This window comes from Danaus plexippus, chromosome Z (genome assembly GCF_018135715.1).
Source record: "Danaus plexippus chromosome Z, MEX_DaPlex, whole genome shotgun sequence".
NCBI classification, from domain to species: Eukaryota; Metazoa; Arthropoda; class Insecta; order Lepidoptera; family Nymphalidae; genus Danaus; species Danaus plexippus.
The window spans coordinates 4581554-4604127 of record NC_083559.1 but is presented as its reverse complement, the minus strand read 5'-3'; the positions used below and the strand labels follow the sequence as shown (position 1 = coordinate 4604127).

The 22574-nt window shown below is 28.2% G+C and overlaps 1 protein-coding gene across 1 annotated transcript; it reads right to left on the bottom strand.

The window, feature by feature from the left end:
• Nucleotides 1-6600: 6600 nt before the first annotated feature.
• LOC116777862 (insulin-like growth factor-binding protein complex acid labile subunit) lies at nt 6601-8495 on the bottom strand. Its single transcript, XM_032671611.2, has one exon. It carries the CDS (start codon nt 8466-8468, stop codon nt 6792-6794), a length of 1677 nt encoding a protein of 558 aa, XP_032527502.2. The 5' UTR covers nt 8469-8495; the 3' UTR covers nt 6601-6791.
• Nucleotides 8496-22574: the final 14079 nt, after the last annotated feature.

Genomic DNA, 22574 nt, shown 5'->3' with positions numbered 1-22574 from the left:
AGTTTCGGAACTACAAGTATAATAAAATTTCATATAAATAAAACTTAAATGAAATTTTCAGATTCAATCTTACTTATATTTTTACCATCCACTTTATTTCGCCTTACCGATCTATACCTCAGACTTTTTCGCCTTCCATATAATAAAGATTGAGAAATGGATATTTAAAATTAGATTCAAAACAAAAAAAAATATAGAGTAATTTTCTGTAGTACGTACTCTCCATATATTACAGAAATTACATGGATAACACGTTGATATTATTATAATAGACATAAACCTTAACGTGCTAAAGGGTTCGATTTCAAATCATTACAATTATTATATTTAAATAAAGAACATAAGGACTGGCTTTGGATCAGGGATAACTAAGTGGTTTACAGACAGTATAGATATTTCTAAATACAAAGTTTGACATTCTAACCTATAGGTTACATAGCATATATGCTAGGACATTCAGCTTATAACTTATTACTTAAGTGAAAATCAACTGACATAACGATATTTTATCGTATTTTAAAAGTTTAATGTATTTGAAATAATATAGAAATACAATTTGAGGTACAATTGTAGGTATAACTTTTGATTCAGTTTAAACAAACAAGTCATTCACAAGATGTAACAAAGCAGTAGACGGAAGTATTACAAAGTGAACATTATTAAAACGACGATAAAACTTTCAATTTTGAATTAAATTATCAAAATGTCAGTTCAATTTAATACAAAACACAGTTATAGTCTTTTGAGACTGCTAAGATATAAAAGTTTAATTACTTAGCTTGATACACGAGACAGTAACATCAATACAGAATACACAATCTTAGACTTAAGTAAATGTAAGAGCGTAAAAGCTGTTACAGGGGATATGACTGACTGTATTTCTGTACCAGTTTTTACTTTGTTTTTAATGAAAGCGATATAATTTAATTATACTTTTTGATTTACATTCCGTGATTAATTTAAACATTTTCAATATCCTTTCTTCCATAAGTTAAGCACTCCGAAGATTTCGTTTTATGTGAATGTGTTTTTTACTCAAAATATTTAGTACATTTATCGTTATAAAAACTTTTTCGATCGCATTCAATTTGATGTGTGTGATAATGGTTATTTTCTGTTTTACACTCCACATTCGTATCAAAGTTTTAAGAAAAATTTAGTCTTTAATGATACAAGTACCATGTACAATATATATATATATTTATATATTTGATGTTTCAACCTCAATCACATCTTAAGAACTAACCTTTACTCCATAATTTTATTAAAAGGAGTACCTTCTTCTTTTCCATACAATTATCAGATATAAAATTCAGTCAAATCTTAATTTTAACTTTTCCATCACAAACGCTTTGTCTCTCAAAAATTACAATTTTTTTATGTGATTTCAATTTTAAACCATACAAGTACTACATACAACACACATTAAAACTACACATTAAAGAAAACACAGATAAAGAGTTGACACTTAAAAGGATTAAGAAGTTAAAAGCACAATTCAAATATTCTTAGCAAAACATTAAAATAGTCCAGGAAATGTAGAACAAGTTATTAAAATCACCTCACAAATACAAATATCAGAAATAGATCCTATTAATGGTTGTTATTATTGTTTGCAAATTAGTCATCAGTTCCCTATTTAATTAACTTTTTTTTTTTGGTTTGCCTTAAAAACAACACAACAGTGATCATTATGAATTTCAGGCATTATGGTATTAAGAGGCCTTTAATAGAAGGTTTTTTCTATACCTCACGATGTAGGAAAATTGAAAAGCCTTGCTTTATCGTCCAAGAAATTTATGTAATCCATAATTTAAAACAATTAGAAAAATGTAGAGAAAGTAAAGGAAAGTGAAGATTTGTATCTCAGTAAGTCCAAAAGATTGTATTGTGATTTATTTTTGATTACGTCTCATACATCTTCCTTTCTCTGAATTTTTAACATTAATAGCTACGAAACTGATGACTTTGATGACTTTCATATCCTGTTTATAATACTTATGTACTATTTCAAACTTTCCAAATATCTATTGAATCAAATTAGGAAATTAATATCTATATTTGCTGGACTATATACAGGACCTACGGGTTTGAGAAAAATTCTGAAAATAATGTAATTTAAATTACAACCTACCACAAACATCGAACATTAAGTACCAATGGACATATAATTTACCAACACGCAAGTTCTTTATATATTGTTTGTGTACTTTGATAGGTGCATTTTGTTTTGAATCGAAACTGAATATCATGTGAAACGTCCAATTTATGAACGCTCCAAAAACAAACTCAAAAAACTATCCTACCTTATACCTATTATAGCCTAATAAATACTCATTTCCCTTAGTTACTAAAATAGTTTGACTAAAACTAATTATATAAAGTGATATTCTTTAAAATGATAGTCCATTTATTAGGATATGTAGACCATCACACTCGATTAATTTTATTTACAGTTACTTGTCGAGTGTGATGTTAATTACAATTAGAGCAGACTTATGATGGTGATTGAAAGTGACTTACAATATAAGTGATATAATATAATAAATTTGTTGATTTTACATCTAAAAATGTTATAAATAAATATTTTAATTTCAATAACTGTATTTAACTTACAATAATAATGATGTAAGACGGTATGTGAAAGATAATAACTTATACTGTTTTTACGTGTATGAACAACCTTATACAAACTCGAATATATAAGTCGGATATTCTTATATTATATTCTTAAAGGAGCTATAGGGAGCTGTTTATTTACAATAACATTAAATCTAGGGGCTCTTCAAAGAAGGTGTAATTAAATTGGGAAAAAATACTTGGTGGGTTTCCTATTTTGAATAATTAATAAACATCCAAGTCAACCTATTAAGTATCAAGACATACATCTCTGTCACCGCTATCTACTGTTATCCTATACATCATTTATATATCGCAGCATATATGTAAATTATTATATTGTTCTAAGTACAATGTTGGTTTTCTATGAAACAAATTTTAAGACACTTAATTGTGTTTGCCATCAGATATACATGTTACAACTATGATTACATTAACATTGAAAATATATCCTATAATATCATACAAATTGAGAAAAACATATAATATCTGCTTCCAAATAATTACAGTCATAGACTAAGTAGTTGTTACAAAATTTATCCAGTAACATGAAACTTTTCAGTTTTTTTTTTTTGGTTGTTGATTTTTTTAAAATAGGAAAGCATTTTAGAACTTTTTGTTATAAATCTTTTCTCAATTTGCATGGAAAGACTGTACAAGAGTCTAATGGATCGATATTTTGCCTCAAAACTTAATCCACCATTAACTTGAACCATGTTGGTTTTCAGTCAAAATGTCGACAGATACAATCTTTTTATAGTTCTTACTGTTTTTTTTTTTTTTTTTTTTTGGAACTGTTAAATTTATAATCTACTCGTTTTGGTGTTCATCTTACAGTGTTTATTTTTATGAATGCATTTATTATAATATATTTATATGCATGTATTAATAGTTTATTACGTAACTAGTGTTATATACTGGTTATTTTACATGGAACCAAAGAATAATTTTATTAAAGAAAATAATAAATTAATTAAGAAAGCTCATATTGTCATTATAATAAAAAAATATTTAATTGTATTTATTTTAATCATATCAAACTTTTTTATTCATAACATTTGTGTAAATTCGTAAGTCATATAATATATACATGTATATTTAAGCCCTGAACATATATTTTTGTTACTAAAAATATATAATACTTAATTCGGTTGGTTGGAACATTGATGTTTTTTACTATTTTTTTAATAAATAATACATAAATACGAGGATCGTGAAATAGAAGATATATTTAATATAAAATTCAAATTTATGTACTGTATTAAACTATAAGCGTAAATATTGTCAATAAATAGGTTTATAATAAAGAACATAAAATAATGAAAATATCTTGTTTAATAATTAGTAAAAAGCGAAAGCAACAAACACAATTATTTTGCACATTGATCACACAAATGAATTTGAGACAAAAATTCTTGGTTTTAAGGAAGCAAACCAGATATAAAATAATTTTAATAACATACCATAAACTTACAAACTAAACTCCTTAGTCGCCTTTTACGACACGCCCGGAGAAAAACGTTGGTGCTATTCTATTCCATTTTTGTCCCGGACACCAAACGGGATTAACATAAGCATAAACACACGCAAAATTAATAGGGAATATGAGTAAAGCGTTGCGTAAAATAAATATAATTATAGCACCATTACCGACATTATAAGCTTAAATATTTCATTATATACACATAACTTAGAAGATAGATTTAAGATTAGCAAAAGCATGATATGATAAAAAATATATGGTTATTATTAAAATTTAAAAAAAAAACTAATTTGACAAATTCACTTATGTGATCTATAAAAACAAAACCTTATTCAGATAAACATAATGTAAATAAAAGATTCTTCTCATAAAAATATATCAAGAAAAGAAAATTAAAAGTCACCCATGTCATGTTCCCCATAAATAATTATACAAATATGTGTCACCCGCGTCTATGGCGAGGAAATAATTAATATTTTAAACTTAAACTGTACTTAAAATTTTATTTACTAACTAATCGAGCATAAAAATAAACTATACGAAATCATAACCGTCTTAGAAATTTAAATAATCCAACTTAAAGCAGAACTCACTGATATTTATATCCTATTATAATATACACGTATCTATACTATGTTTATTTTTTTTTTGTATTTTTGTTTTTTTTTGTTTAACCTACATATATTATATATTATAGATATTCTCAACGACTTTACACATATATATAATTTGTTAAGTTTTAAAAACCGTAGTTTATTGTTATTTAAACAAAACGATGAGTTTCTAAAATGTAAAGCATTCCAAAACACGTTAAAAATCATTTACTTGTGCAGCAGTAGTGATAATCAGTAAAAATACACAAATTTAGTGACCTCGGTAAGCAATAGCCAAATTTATCAACGTGCAAGTATCCGCAATAACGCCATGAAAAGGCACGCGGTGTATGTTTTCTACTTCTACTTTTCTATCTACAAGATATACATCTAATTATAATGGACCCGCTATAATAGACGTTTCAAGAATTTGAAACTATATATGGGTCTATTATACATATATGTTTAATATACGAATAACTCTAACATCAAATACTCTACCACACAGATTCTATCACAGCAAAAATAAACATTACAAAATTTTTTTTTGTATTAAAAATTAAATTACTATTAATTTAAGCATTGCATTAATACCATATATGAGGTTACAAGTGATGAAAAAAAGTTGTAATAAACTTGTTGCAGTTTTATCACATCTCATTTTATAACCAATAAAAAAATATTATGAAAATAATTTTTACGATATTCAATACCAAAAATAAAAAGTCATTTTAATTGCAGTCATACGAATCAAACACTCACACTTATTAAATCTATGTCACAAACTTCTATATCTACTGTCCAGCTACTCCTGTTCCAGCTGCTTTTACTTTCTCTAGCTTTCATACGTTTTGCTATCAACAAAGAGATGGTAAGCAATGCAACGTGATTGCAAAACTAGAATACCCGAATTTTCATTCCCACAAGTGACAAAATATAATACCATGTTCACTGCGGGTACTGCATATTAATCTAGACAATCACTTACCAATTTTACTATACATAGCACATTTAAATGGCTTTCAAAATAGTGTGTCGTGAAATTACAGAGTATTTAAAAAGCAATTGAAACAAGGTATTGAACGCAGCTTATAAAAATATGATATACAAAAAATGCAATATGTATTATGGAAACAGCAGAGTGTATAGTCGTTGAGAATAAATAATTGATTACTAAGAGGGTTAATAGTTATGGAATATTAAATTAGATTTGGCACGTCGCCAATTACTATCTAAGGATTATTTACATTGTACAAAATCCTTTTTAACGAGCCAAAAAGGTCTTTGCTATATATATGCATTTGGGTAATTTTATAATCTACATATTACTGTATTATTACTAGACATTTAAACTCTAGTTGATGGAATTGTATTCCATTGAAACCTTCGATTGATTCACATGGAAACATTTGGTATTTTTTATGACCTTTTATAATCCGTTACTTTGTGAAGACATACATATGATCTAATACTTAATAATCTACACTGTTTTTCTTACAGTTAACTTTGAAGCTCGTTTAATAAGATTATTAAGATATTCTATACAGTTTGAATTGTGTTAGAGTGAAAGAACTACAGTCGATGCTTAATGTAAATGATATATTAAATTTATAATTTGAGCATCTTACTAGTCTAGATTTCAGAAAAAATTACTTTTTATTATTACAATATAAATAACTTATATTATTAAATATTTCTCAACGAGCCTAAGAAATATGACTAAATATGAAGCAAGAATATCGAAATTCGTATTTTATTATGGTCTAAATTTACCAATATCAATACGTCCTGTACTCTTGTTTCAGATGACTAATGAAATATTTTTATATATAAAAGTCATATTGTAGAAAAATATGCCTTCATAGTTAAAATACTACACATTTAAGTTCATACTTCATTAGGTTTTTAAGAAAATGTCCATTGTCCAATTACACGTAATCGTCCTCATATCAAATAATTTCTTTGGAGACGGGCAACAAGTTCGTCGATAAAAAGCGAAGTGATGTGTTTTCGTGCGTAATTGAACCCGGAGCCAAGTGTGGTTTAAAAGGCGCACGTCTGGAGCGGCGTGGCAAGGGAGGCGTTGGAGCGCGCCGTTAACTGCCTTTCGCCACCAAGTGGTAAGGGGCGTGGATAGTTGCAACACTTCCAATTTCCGTACGACCCAATAATTCCTCAGGATGATCATGCTCATGTTCTCGTCTTTTCTCTTCATTTGTATAATAGTGTGCGGCTCGTCGCCTAGAACAGCACAAAGCTGTGGTAACAACTGCAAGCACAGCTACACACAACAACATCAATCCTGCTATCACACTCATTTGTGCTTCATGAGTTGTCGAACATGGTTCTAAATTTTCATAAGTTAACTCCCCAAAGGTTACACCGTTGAGTCTCAAAGGAGTATGACATTTTAGTTGGCGAATCGTTGTATTAAGAACTGTTGTTGCCATAAAAACAAGCATTGTGGTAGACGAACACTGATCGCATCGCCAAAGATTCTTTTTTAAATTTAAATGAGCAATGGCTTCTAGTCTTTGCAAGTCTTCTTCATCTAATGTATGCATTTTATTCTTAGACATATCAAGTCGTTGTAAAAATTTCGTTTTGGTTAGAAGTTTCAAAGGAAATTTGGAAATTTTATTCCAGGATATATCCAGCGATACCAAATGTTCATTATATATGAAAAAGTTTTGTGGTATGGCTTCTATTGATAAGTTCGCCATACTTATTCCATGAATATCAGGAAGTATTTGCAAAACTATGGCAATTTCGTTCAATGGCAAATTGTTTCCGCTAAAATTTATAGTTTTTAATGAATCAACCACAGGAGCAAATGTTTGTAAATGAAATCTGTCAATTTTGTTATGACTAATATCTAGATGCACTAGTCCTGTTAAATTAGTAAGCGCAGCGGGCGCCAACAAGGCGAGACGGTTGCGTGCCAATGAAAGAAATTGTAATTCCCGATTCCTTCCAAACATATTGTCCACAATCACCGATAATTGGTTTCCATCCAATTTGAGCGTCTTTAGTCTTTTAAGACTAATAAATTCGTCAGATGTTAAGTACTTAAATTGATTTTCTCCCAAATCTAGTTCCTCTAAAAGTGGCACCAAATGATAGATCTGAGTATTTATTCTGCGTAGAAGACATCGTCTGCATTTAAATATGCGTAAATGTTGAATATCCTTAAATACCTCAGGATTGAGGTCAGCCAAAGGATTATAGCTTAAATCCATAAACAAAAGTTTCGCTAACATACGAAAAAGGCGAGGCACTAAAGTAGAAATTTGATTATGAGCCAGGTTTAAAGTCCTTAAAGCAGTCAAATGTCGGAATGTCTCACTTGGCATTTGTTCAATATTGTTATGGTCGAGATGCAAGTCCGTGAGGTTTATGAGGCCTCGAAAATTGTCCGCTCCGATACTCGTTAGATTATTGTAAGTCAGATTTATGAGTTTTAAATTCTGAAGGCCCCAAAACGAATATTGTCCGATGGAAGGGACGTTGGAATTAACAATATGCAGTTCACGTAGATTCACAAAAGGAATCGGTTGAGTAAAGATGGGTCCTATGGTGAGATAATTAGGTTTCTCTTTAGGTGCAGATATGATGATGACCTGAGCTTTGTGGTCGACAAAATCTACGGGTATTGATCGCATGTCACCCCGCGTACATTCGACACTTAGCGCGTTCCCGACCTCGAGGTCGAAAGTACCGCGGCAGATACATTCGCTTGGGCATATTGTCTGCGCTCCATCGCAGATCATCATTAAAGATAGGCACCATATTGAGAACAAATATGTTATGTTCCTGTAACAAAAGAAAATTTTATTAAAAACTTCAAAAAAAATTTTCTGAATTTGCAAAAGTTTTATGGCCAAATAAGTAATTTTGATTCTTAAAATTTATTTTTTAAAGAATAGATTATTTTAATTTCCTTTTCTTTGCATTTTAATATTCTTTAATTTCTATCAAGAAATTAATTTAATATTTCTATACAATTGAGATTGGTTTATAACAATTTATTAACTGCCAAGAACTTTCCAAAATGACTAGGCAATATCTTTAATACTCCATAATGAAGTTAGCCACACTGACCCAAAAAGGTTAAGTTGATCGAAATTAATTCTCATCGTATTATCATAACTATAAGTTTCCTGAATGGCTTATCATATAATTCAGTATTTAAGTTTTGTGAAAAACAAGAAAATATTACATAAAACTAATGTCTAAAAGAAAAAATACATTGATACCTGTTAAATTATTACGAAACAAAACCTTTTTAACATATGAAATTATCCAGTTAAGTATTAAAGATGATTATGATTTCTGCTAAATGTGGGTCCAAATGCTATATATCAAGTGGAATTAACGCGTTCTACAAAAAAAAAAACTTGCCTAAGCCTTCGCGAACTAAAACGAGATTACAACCTCTGAAATATGCGACTCGCTTTGTCTGCCAAATTCAAACCCCCTAAAAAATAACTCTAAGATAACAAAAGGATTTTTGACGAAGGTTCTGCCACATTATCTATTGCACGCAATTTTAAATTTAATTCATAATGCCTTTAATTTTTGTTTTATATCTTTAATTTCTATTGTATAAGTAGGTACTATATGGAAATCGAAAATAATGATAAAACTTTAAAAATCATAACCTGTATTCAGAACCAGTACTCAGTAATTCCACAATTAAATTACCATTCACTTAATTCTGCATAAAGGAAATTTTAAACTATGCAAACTTTAGAAAAAAAGTATTTCTTAACTGAACTTTTAAAATTAAACCGATTACTATAGCCCTAACCAAAAAAGTTGCCACCGGGTTTTTAATTATCAAATGTATAGATAAAATTGTTTGGAATATCAAATTGAGGTAATTGCGAGGGATTTCGGAAAATAAATCGTTATACTTAGTTTCATATAAGAAACAAGATTTATCTATCAGATTTTGTTTCATATTGCGCAAAATAGTTGTAGGTGAAAATGATCCTAATTTTTAAAGCAAGCTCCCGACAATAAAACAGAAGATTATAACTGCAACTAATCAAATATAAAAACTGGTATTTGTTATATTGATAAAATTTTATGTATGCGATAACATGTGATTTCTCAATTTTTTTTATTGGCTTCGAAGAAACTATTTCCCGAACGGTATCAGCTACGAATTTAACAAGATAGATTAGAAGGATACATCGCAGCCATTTTCCGCGGCTGCTCACAAAAAGGATTTTACGGTTACTAAACCAGATTTGTTGTTTCAACATTTTTAAAACTTCCTTAGAGAATAGTAGGTTATAATGGATATATAAGGACGAAATATCGTAGTTTAAATGTTATTTTACTAAATTTATTTAAAAACAATTTATTAAGTTTATAAGTAACCTATTATTATTTTAAAAAATATATAATTGTTCAGAGTATAAAGATTACATAAATATATAGAAACTCATAAAATTAATTTCGGTAAATAATTTAAGTATTTATTAAGAGACTATATTATAAGTAATTTTAAAGTATTAAAAGATTGAATGTATTCTAAGATTTGTTTCATGACCACACCGTCAAAGAATATTTATCATCAACAAAAATTTTACTTCCATGTTCATATTTAATTATTCCTTAAATTTTAATTGTTTCAAGAACATCATTTAACAAGAAGCAAAATATTTTAAATATGCTTAAAATAGCGTGATAGATATATACCATTTTACTAATTTTATCACTTGTCTCCAATGAGTTTGAAGTAAAAAAATAGAATGTAATAAATTGTGATTTTTTTTTATTTGAAAGAAGTAACAAATGCTATCTCATATTTAATATTCATAAACCGTCCTTTTCAATCTGCATTAAATAGGTGTTTAAGATCATCTGTGAACTGTTCTGTTGACAACAAGATCCCCTTTCCCACGGTGCACTGAATACTAATTACTAGACTGAGAATTTTGTGGTTTCGTGGAATACAAAATAATTAATTTTGTTATGAATTAATGTTGTCCATTTGACTTTTCCTCCTCTATTTGGTTACTTTGGCCTTTGATGTTAATATCAAATTTATAATAGAAATTGTGACTTTATTCATATTATTTTTCCATATAATAATTATAACAATATTTTTTTAACACTGGTAAACATATGTATATAGGTATTATTTTTATACTAAAACACATTATTAAATTTTCAGTAAAGAAAAACGCAATTAAATATTTAGTGTGAGATACAGTATATGTTTAAAAGTACAGTATATGTTTATAGTTACAGTATATGTTTAAAAGCACATAAACATCGGGTTCTTAAGCCTTAGCTGTAAAAAGTGTTGTGGTAGGCGAAATGATGTCCATAGCCCAATAAAAAGTTCAGCAATCATTTAGCCTGACAGCTTGCGACGACGGTTAAATACGGATTTTGCAAGATTTTCCAAGTATTACAAGATTAAATTTCGTTCATTATTTGATAATGTTGGGCCAGCTTGCGTTGAAAATATAATGAATTAAACGAAGAGAAAAAATCATAAACTCTGTCTCTGTTTCACGGATTGCGGATTGCGGAGAGCATAATAACAAAAAGCCTCTAGTCTCTGACTGGAAGTATAAAGTATGTTTTTTTTTTCTATAATATCAATATTTTCTAAAAAAATATTATTTTTGGTAAAAAAAAATGTCACTCGAATCCTCTTTTTTAGTAAATGAAAAAGTCAAACTTCAAACAACTTAAAAACCAAAACATATAGACATATGTATATAATAAGATACAATAATAGCTACGTAACAAATGTAGATCATGTTCGGGTATGTGGGTATAGAACAGCTTAATGTGAAAATATCTTAAAACAATATAACATTATTACGCTAGTCGATAACCACAGGTGAATGAAATCATATTAAATTTATTATGAACAGTTTCCGAATTTACCTGCCTCTATTCATTTCGTGTCATATTATATTTAATAAGTAAATGAATATTTTATTGAATACTGTATAAAATTATCAAAATATGAATATCATTATATAAAAAATATATTGTATATTAGTTGCATTTTAGGGTCCTACATAGTACCGACATAATATAAAATAAAATTTCATTGTAATCGAAGCAAACTTTTACGTATTCTGTATGAATTGTATTTATGGTATGTTTTTAAATAACTTAGATAGATCTAACGGTGTACTAAAACTCATAACGGTCCAATCTCATTATAATAATATTAGATATAAAAGGAGGGCCGTATTCAGAGTATAATATTTTACCTTCTTTTGAGAACATTTGGGATAATATGATGCAAGTAAGATACAACGCTCGTCCTTTCAACGACTCTAAATACTGTTTGATGTAATATTTTAGGTTAATTGAATTCAACGACCCATAAACTCCTCGTAGCTGACTGTCAGCAAAGTTTATAAAAATAATATGAACTATTGATACCATCGTCCCCATAATATTAATTATCGGTGAAAGCTATGACTCGTGTTATAAAAAATAAATCATAGGTATTATTCTTAAAAACACTTTTCCACCGCTGCATGAATGAACAAAAGATTCGAAAAACTGAATACACATAAGTCGAACAATGAAATATCTTTAAAATAATTGCAATAAAATGTTTCGATTTAAATTAAAGCATAAGAAGTGTTTTAGATAGTTATTAATGCATACAGTTCAATGCAATTTAAATACAGCACACGGAATAATAGAATCTTCTTGTTTTTCATAAAAGTGCTTAGGTTTATATATATTAACTAACATACGCTAAAGACATTAACTCAATTGTTCGCCACTATCTAGAAAAGCAATTATTGCACCATATAATATAAACGTAATGAACTTGTTTAAACAATGTTGCCTCGTTTATGACGCCGATAAAAGCAAACAATCCTACACTGTTGGATGTTCTGTAATTGCCATGTTGTTTTGACGGTACAGAAAACTCTATAACAGCCTTAATTTTTAAATTGCCGAAATAGCCTTTATCCACTTTTATTATTGCTATCAATCTAGTTTTGAAAATTTGTGTATATGTTATTTTATTATAAAGTAAGAATTTGTATTGTTTTCAACACATTATATATAAAAAACGCATTTAAATGCCTATCAATTAATATATTATATATTTTTCATTAATTTGACTAAACTTTCGATTTGGCTGATGCGAAATATTTTATAATGAATAATCAAACATCAAAATAAAACTTACCTATCTTATGTTTATAAGAAAAGTGCTTATATTAAATCTTTCGATAAAAATAATATAAGTTTTTAAATCCTAAAACAGAAAAACCTACCATTACATTGTATTTATTTAAGATTAAATTTATTGTTACAATATAATTTAGTTTTAAGAAGTCCTGACCTATTCAAAAATTGCTGCCAAAGATATGTATCAACCAAACTGTTTGTAATTTTGACATTTTAAGGCATATGTTTAAATTTTACGGTCACATACGTATGAACACAAGATTAACTTTTAAAAACGCTTCAATATTTATAGTACCCAGAAAAGAAATTTAAATAGTTGAGAATGGATAGGAAAAAATAGAATGGATAAAAATGTTTTCTTTTTACTTAAGTAGGTCATTCCAATAAAAATGGTGACTCAATATTTTATCAAGCTGTAGAGATTAAAAGATGATAAAAAAAATTAAAAACAGTCAATTTTATATAATTAAAAAATATGAACATTCGAAATTAAGTGCAAAAATATGGTTACGTTGTATAATATAAACAAATTGAAAAGTGTTTTGCTACAATATTATTTTCATAAATACATCGGAAACAGCTTCACGTCGTAAAACTGAATAGATAGTTTTTACGGATATATGCATATTTAAAAATGTATGTTTTAATTTATGTTTCGTTTTAATATGTTTCATTGCTTCGATTGCAAAATTTAAAATAAGACATAAATTTTATTCAATAACTTTAGCGCAGTGCATATGTTTTCAATTTTTTGTTTTTTTATTTTAGTATCATATTTTGTATTTAAGGCCATTAAAGAATAACAGTTGGACAATTGGACACAGCTTCCTCTTTCCCCAAATCTGTAACCTTTACACACGGTTGTAAAAAGTATTCGCGTTTCTGTATCGGATGCCCTTTATCCTCAATCCTTTCCGAAGATCGTGACAACCTCTCACTCGCTTGACAAATCACATTTTTGTTCGATTCTCCGGAAAATCCCATCCAAACCTCGTTTTTCAAGCGTTATTTATGGTAATAATGTCCACATTCTATTTATTTGTATGACAATTCTAATTTTTTATATGAGTAAATTTTCAACATCCTGATATGTAATGTCACTGTTAACTCGTAACTTATGTGAAATTTAAATGAATTTTTAATATTTTTTTTTCCTCAAAAGAAAGTACTAATTACTATTTTTTATATCCCAATCACATATTTTGCGCAACACAATACGCCAGAAAATCTGGAGTTAGATTTGAATTTCTGGAATTCTATTATTCTTTATCGTAAAGGATATTAGTATGAATATTTATCAGATCGATCTTTGTATTAATAATGCATGAGACGTGCATAACCCTAGGCCTATATTCGAAAAGCATCGCCGCTCGACCAATTTCTCCAATATAGTCCTAATGTAGGTTACATAACTGTAATTTGATGATGTATTTCCGTGAACTAGACGTACATAAGTGGATAAACGGAACTCCTTTTAGATCACTTCATAAGCACTCATCAATCGTATAAGTTGAGTACCGAAATAACTTAGGGTTCATTAGTTGTGATTTTATAGATACATTCACAGGAATACATTTTTGAGATAGAATATTTACAAGTAGAATAGTAATTGATCCGTTATATTTAATTCTTACGTTAATGATTAGGGATATCAAATTTCTTTTAAGAGAATTGACTTATTATTTAAAATTTATTTCAATGACTAAAAATACAAGTACAATCTAAATGCTCAACACATATAGAGATTTCTTTTATCGCAGCGGTTTATACCAGTTACTATTAAAGAAAGGTTTCACTTGTCCTCGTAGATTCTATTCATTGTGTATAACTAAAGTTTTCATATATATCCGCCTAGATCATACTTCGGTTGCAGTATAAGATATCTTATTGCCCCTTCAAAGTAGTCGTATGCATTCAACTATTTTAGTAGATTATGCTATTTAATATAATGTAGCACGCTGATGGTTTTTCTAACTTAAATAGCTTTAATGAGTTTGAAATTCATATTAATAACACGTGAATTATTTTAAGTATGTTTGCTCTAAGTTAAAAACTAGTTATAGATTCGACAAAGAAACAAAGTCCCTAGAGCAGAATGGGACTGCGTTTACATTTCAGATATTGCAGCTGTTACCTTATACTTAATATTAGTACAAAAACATAATCAAATAAAGTGCGATCATATACATTGAATTAATAGCACACTATTTCATTCAATATCACAAATATAAAAAATAATGAAGGCGCATTTTTTGTATTTCTAGATTTAAGAGGTGAACTTAAATATGTCATTATTTTAAAGATTTTTTAAGCTGCCAGAGAGAGAATGTACGAAAAGTTTTACATTCATAAGGTTATGAATATGTTAATATATATCTTGGGCCATCACATCAACATTTGCTTAAATCCTAACTAAAATTGGCTGACATTCAGCAGGCGGCGAAAATGACCGACTTTAGTTGACACGAACTTGGCCGACAAGTTTATCACATCGTGTAAGTAATTAGCCGGTCACGTGCCAAATAACGCTAGCTTTCCTCCTACTTAAAGTCGGTACGTGTAGAAATTATGTATGAGTTGCTTAACCTAACTTCGACATTTAGAAGGTTATAAAATGAGAGTGTAACCATTGTAATACTCTGGTATCTTGTACTTTTGTACAGTGTATAGTAAACATGGAATTATAGCCCTGCTCTACAGTAGACGCTATATTATTTTATATTAAACCGGTAAACAGCTAAAAGAATATAACCCATTCAAATACAGCTAATTTCATTTGCAAATCGTAAAGATATCTACAATATTTTCTTTCTATAACTTCTTACATGTATACGTAATACATATATATATATATATATATATATATATATATATATGTCTACATACTATAGATGTATATAAGTTGTTGGTTTAAATTTCTTTATAAATTTATGATTTCCGAGAAAAATTACTATTCAAATCGGGATAAGAGAGTCGTTAACCTCGACTATCAATAGACAATAAAAAGCAACGTCAAGGGAATAAACTTCCTTTATCTTTAAAGGTGGCGACGCGGTTCTTTCCAAGACTTCTAATGGTTATCAAAATACAGTATTTTAACACTTTCATATATGTAAGCAATTTTGACTGTTATGGCATAGACTCCTAGGGCGGAGATGGTGTATATTATTTTACGGGTGACTCAATAAGTAACCACAACGGCTACGTGACAATGTCGTAAGATTCGAGTTTGTAGATGTTATAGTATTAAGAATCTAAAACAAACCATCATACTCAAAATATATGTGAAAATGAAAAATTTAAACTTTAAATCATTGTCTTAATTTATCACACAAAAAAGTTTTTGTTACAATTTATTTTATTTTAAAACTTAATAAACTATATGAAAACATATTACTTAATAAAATCGACGTAATGAATGGGATCTTACATTTACTCAATTAAGCTAGAACAACACTATTAAATCTTGTACGTAACACTCCGTGTAACAATTAGTATAAATTTTCTAATCGCTCCAAACTGGAGAAGCTTAATTCATGAGATTTACAATGAAACACTGGTTAGAAACGAATTAATTAATGATGTCTATTAATTTATAAAAAGTTAAATAGAAACAACTATCAATAATTTGTAAGTAGATATATAACAAATCGTCTTTTAAATAAGGAAGAAGTAATCGACTTTGATACTCTACCTCAATTTTTGTTTTGTTAATGACTTAAATTTAGTTAATATTTAAAAATATAGATGATGAGCAAGTTAATGTAATGTAATCAATTTGTGAAATAAAAACATAACGCTAAGGAACAAAAGATTATAATTACAATAATATGCATAATGAATGCGTAAATTTACATATTTAATTATTATTTGTTCCATGATTGAAAGGAAACAATCTCTAAAGTTAATATATGTTTTCATTTTTTGTTTGACACAAAGAGTTGTTGTTGCGCCGTGTTCAATGAAAATTTCATTTGAGAATCACTTTATTCTGTGCCGAAGAAATTCTTGAAAGGAAATTGTGTGTTACACACATATATATAATACAATTTTATAAAACTGACTGTAACATTTGTAAACATTGTTATTTTAAAATCAAAGTAGAAATTTTATTTAGTTGTTCTGTGGTGTCTTTGAATACATTTTTATATTTATATTGTATACTTTTATAAGTATATTTTATAAGTATATATTTACTTTTGTGTTTTAATACTTTGAAGCTTATTTATTTTGCTAAAATTTTCCCAGCTGTTCCATATTACTTAACAGTAGTTAAGTTCAACAATGAACGCTGTCATTGAAGAGAAAATAGTATTAAAAAGTTGGAAATATACAAAAAACGTCCTCTATGACTTTAGTTTGATATTCAACTTTTGATAAACCTGTGTATATACAAAAACAACTTCTTCTTTTAACAATAACGTTTTTTTCTAATAATCTTGAAAAGTTTATATTATTTTAATTATAATTTTACAGAGTATCAAAGGTCTCTTCCTATATATTAAAATCTTTAAAAGAATTCCGACGTTATTTTAAAATTTCTAACTTAGATGAGTTCTCTAACTTCAACGCGTAGAAAACTTGTCAACAAATCCAGGCAATTACTCCTACTGCATTCATATGATTTCGATATTTTAAAACTTTTTCAAGAAGAATTTATTAAACCGCTTCAATCAAAAAATAAACATTTTTGTAAACATCAATTTTAATTTTACCCCTTAATTTTAAATATTGAAACGAAGATATAATATTTTCTTTCTAATATAATTATTGAATTTTCAAACGATTCATACAAGATTATACCGACTATAGATACTCTGAAATCACGTCGAGAACTGGTCTGGCGTAACTAGTTTGGTTATTCAGAAAGAACCCCTAGTGATTGGTTAGTCCTGGGGGATAAAAATCAATTTGTGGGAGCGCGAAATAAAATAAGGGGAAAGGAAAAAACAAATGTAACCCTTAATGCAGCAACTGCGATCAGTAAAACATTAAGTTTTGCGTTAATTTAAATCTACTAGTGTTTTCTATAAAATACAACTATTTATTTATGAAATAAACTGCTGACCTGGTTAAATACGACCCGAAAAACGCAGTTCTCGCTTCATATTTTCTTATTATCACTTAAATTCGTTAATATAATTTATGATATTTATATAATTGATATAAATGGAATGTGGAGTGTGTGCGAAATACTATAAATCAAGTATTCACAAACCCCAAAACAGCAGTATCGAATTACTGCAGCTATTAACAAGGTTTAAGAAAAATTATACAGTTACTTAAACACAGCAATTTTTGAATCTGTGACAAAAGAGTTTTGATATATTTTAGCTTAGACTTTATGTATCCAATAAATAGAGATTTATTGGTCCATTTATATTTATTCTGTTGTCCTGTCACTGATTAGTATACTGGAGAAAGTTGAAAGAAACAATGGATTAAATCATTGGACATTTCATGGAAAATAAAATCCAGTTATAAAATCAGAAAGTTAATCAGACAAGCTTAAATATAATTTAATTAATAGATATTAAATAGACAGTTGCACCGAAAAGTGAACAGTGAATGAGTAAATGCGGCTGCGAAATAAAACATTTCAATATGAACTTTACGATACTTTCAAATTGCATTTATGAACTATAATCAGGCTAGAACACTGTTATAGTAAATTTCGTCTATTATATGAATGACCCCATTTAGGGTCCAAGCCGACCCTTTGTCAGCGTACTACGCAGCTGTCCGATATACAAATGCCCTCAGCAATTGTACAATGCCTCTTAGGACACAAGCAATTATAGCTTTTATAACTCTTATATAAAATTCAATATTGTTTAACAGGTTGACATTATGCCAAAAATACGTTACTGTTACCTTTAAATTTTTAGGATTCTGTGAATTCACTTAATATTAAATTATATTAAAAGATCTATAACAATGATCTAACTTTAGACATCAAAGTAAACTTAACCGTAACAGTTTCACAATAATTTATATTGAAACTCGCCGTTTCCTCTCCAAGGAATAGAACAAAGCGCTCGATTAACCATATGAATAATAATAAGTTTGATATTTCTAAACAATGGATATGCTGTTCAAAAACAAATATAATATTCAATGACGGACAAACATGCTACTTTAAAATAACAGAATTGTAACACTAGTTTACATTCAGCCTTCTCTTGGTTAATCTTGAAGTTTATTGATTTCTTTTGGCTATTAATATTTAAAAAATATTTGTATTAAAATAAGATATACGAACCAGTTTTTACAAATATCGTCAGTATTATTTTATTTATTGTACCAAACGCGAATTGGGGAATGCTTAATTATGATGCTATATGATCCTTTGCAGTGACGTCATCTCTATGGGGACGGGATATAAACCCAAGGGAAAAGGGGCCCCCAGAATAAAAATCAATATATTGAACTACGTCCCTTTTAAAATCTTGTTATTATCTTATTTGTTTTCTTAAAATATTGCTTGTAGCCTTTTGCACAACTAAAATTTTTTTTAAATTTTCAAAGATTACGCACATGGTAAATATTAAAAACAAATTTTATAGACTCATTCGGAATAAAATTGTAAAGGTCATTTAAATAAAAAAGCTTTGCTACGGGTTTTCCATTGCAGTATTAATTAACATATAACTCTATACGCAAACTGGATACGTCTGCTGAAAGGTATGCCTTAGAATAATCTAAAATAGGAAAGAAAATGACACAGGCCCGCAGTTTTGCACTTAATCTCTGTTGAAAACAACTTTTGTAAAAGTTAAATTGGATTCTTAGATAATGAAACGCTCAAACGCAGAAGAAACCTTAATAGAATATACGACAAAACTATCATGATTGTTTACACATTCAATAGCTATGTTTAAAAATACATAAACAGCCTAATTTTTTAAAATAGCACTAACAAAATTTTAAATTGAACTGTATATTACGGCTTTTCAATACGAAATTCAATATATTATTTTTTCTGTTGTTACAATATTTTGATACAAAATATTTTTATTATGTAGTTATTGTACTTATTTATTATTTATTTCCTAATGCAATAATATATTTTATGTAGAAGGCTTGAAGCGGTCTTACTAGTACGAAATTTCATTAAAATTTTATTAATTGCTTTTTAAATTTTCTCGAGAAGAGTTAATGAAATAAAAGTTACAAACATTATAAAATATATATTAATGTGAAGAAAATTTTGCGCCTAGATAGAATTTCGTAAAAGAAACATCAACGAATATCGAAAATAATAACAAGAACTAGACAAATATTATATTTGTAATTTTTTTTTATATATCCAGTTTCTTGTTTGAAGAAATAGCTTCAGATCATCGCAAATATTACTACAAAATATCATACTAGTGTAGTCAGTGACGTCAAAATTTTAGTTGCTTACAAGGTTGGATATAATAATTAAATTAGTTGTTCCCCAATCCAGCCTGTCTGTAGCAAATTCTACAGCTTGAAATTAATAAATATGATAGACGTTTAATTTATTCATATAGTCCTGAAATGAAAGCACAACATTACAATGATTTCAGTCTCTAGTTGCAACATGTTATAAAGTGCAATTATATGCAATTATATAGTCTCCGGTCTACTTTCTCAATAATTGTGGTGGTTTAGATATAAGTAGCTGCTTTGATCATGGATAAACATGTATGGTAATTATATTATAAAGAAATTGCCAAACGTTTATAAAACGACGTCGTCTTTGTTGTTTTAAAGCTGTCTACATACATAAACTTGATCATAGTTTGTCCTATTGTCGAAATATTAGTGCTTAACTAGGCCACATCTCAATATCGTTATTCATGTTTACTAAACTAAGCCAAATGCCTGTCTTAAGCCTAATAGAGATTGGTACAAGTTTGAGGATCGCTTCCCTTTAACGATACGACCATTATAAAGAAATAGCGGAGGGATTTAGTTCATGAGGGGAAGATTAATGAATGGATTCAGTGGCTTCCCTTCCTCAAGCCGATTTGCTCATTCGATGATTTCTCGATTTAAATATAAGATATTTAAATTTTAAGAAACAAAACCAGGATCTTTAGATTTTATCAAATACAATTATTTGGGTTTTGAATTTTATACATACTTAACATGTAATAAAAATCGTTCTTTATATGGTGAAATTTATTACCTTAACTTGGGACTGTGTGTCTCTAAATGCTATTTATTATTGTTATGCATATTAAGCTATTATGACCCTTACACTGCATTTTTTAAAATATTTTGAATTAATTTTTTGGTATTTAAAAATATATATATAAATTTACAATTCAACCTAATGAAAACTAAATATTTTATACTCAAGAAACTATAAACATAATCAAAATTATGAATAAAATACTTCGAATATTAGGTATTTATGGAAATCATTACATTACACTACTGTTTAAATTAATTTATTTTCAATGCATTTATTATGTTTATTGTAACTTTACCTTAATTATGTATTGATAAATTATTATATTTGTCATTACATTATTCTTATAATGTCCTGAAATTCGTAACTTCGCTTCAAAACAAACTTATAAATATAAAATCTATGAAGCAAGAAAATACGGACGGCAAAATAAAATTTACATATTTATTCGCAAGTTACGGTTACAACTATAGATAAGTTTATATACAACAATTTATTTTTTGATGTTTATTAGTTCAGTGGTATTTTTAGCCGATATCTATCGATCGGAGAGATTCGAAGGAGGTCAGTTGTCAAGTAAAAAAGTGTGCAACCTAGCCTTACTTGGTAACAGAGCCCGTATCGAAAGCCTAATACAGTCAATGTTACTTATTTACATTTTTATTTCGAAGGGATTTATTATTATTATTTACATCGAAATTGTCTCTAAAACCTAAATGAATGCTTCCGATTATATCTCCCATCGAAATACATATGTTAAAATATTTATAACATTGTATACAAAACTGATTTTTGGTTTAATAAACTTTTTTCTTAATGAAAGAATATTCTTATTTCAAAAACATTACAGTTACAATAATTACATATAATGATAGACTCAAAAGGAATGAAGACGAAACTATATAAAGCTGGTATTATTACCAATCGGTACAATAGTTTATCGTTAGATATAAGTTTAAGTGTATTGTTATAGCGTATTATGTTCTTGTAACAGTATTATTGTAGTCTTTGTGTCGAGAAAATATTTAGCCACCTTCATAGTAAATATCTATCGAAGTATCATATTAAACTTTTTACTACGCTTCTTATATCCCGATGATCTTTATACTTTATATTCTCACAACTTTGCACTCGCAGCGCTTTTACTCGTACTTTTGTATCTTCAAATAATTCAAGTACTCTTAAGCTCTCCTACAGATTTTTTTTTGTTTTCATCTGTAAAACAATAAAGTACCTACACGTCACCCAAAGCTTATTAGTTTTTATAAATTTTAACTATATGTACACATATTGTAGGCGACTGTTGGTTTGTCTGGAATGTGATGTTACTTGATTTTGTATTCAAACTGCTTACGAGATCTTATCGTAGCCAGTTTTGCATATTTAATGAACTGGCCATCTGAATTAATAAATTCTGAAATTTGAATATTGTCTAAATTACACAAATATCTGGTTATTAAGATTAGATGATCGAATTGAATTGAGGCAAGACTGCCACTGCGTATTTAAATGAGTTGCA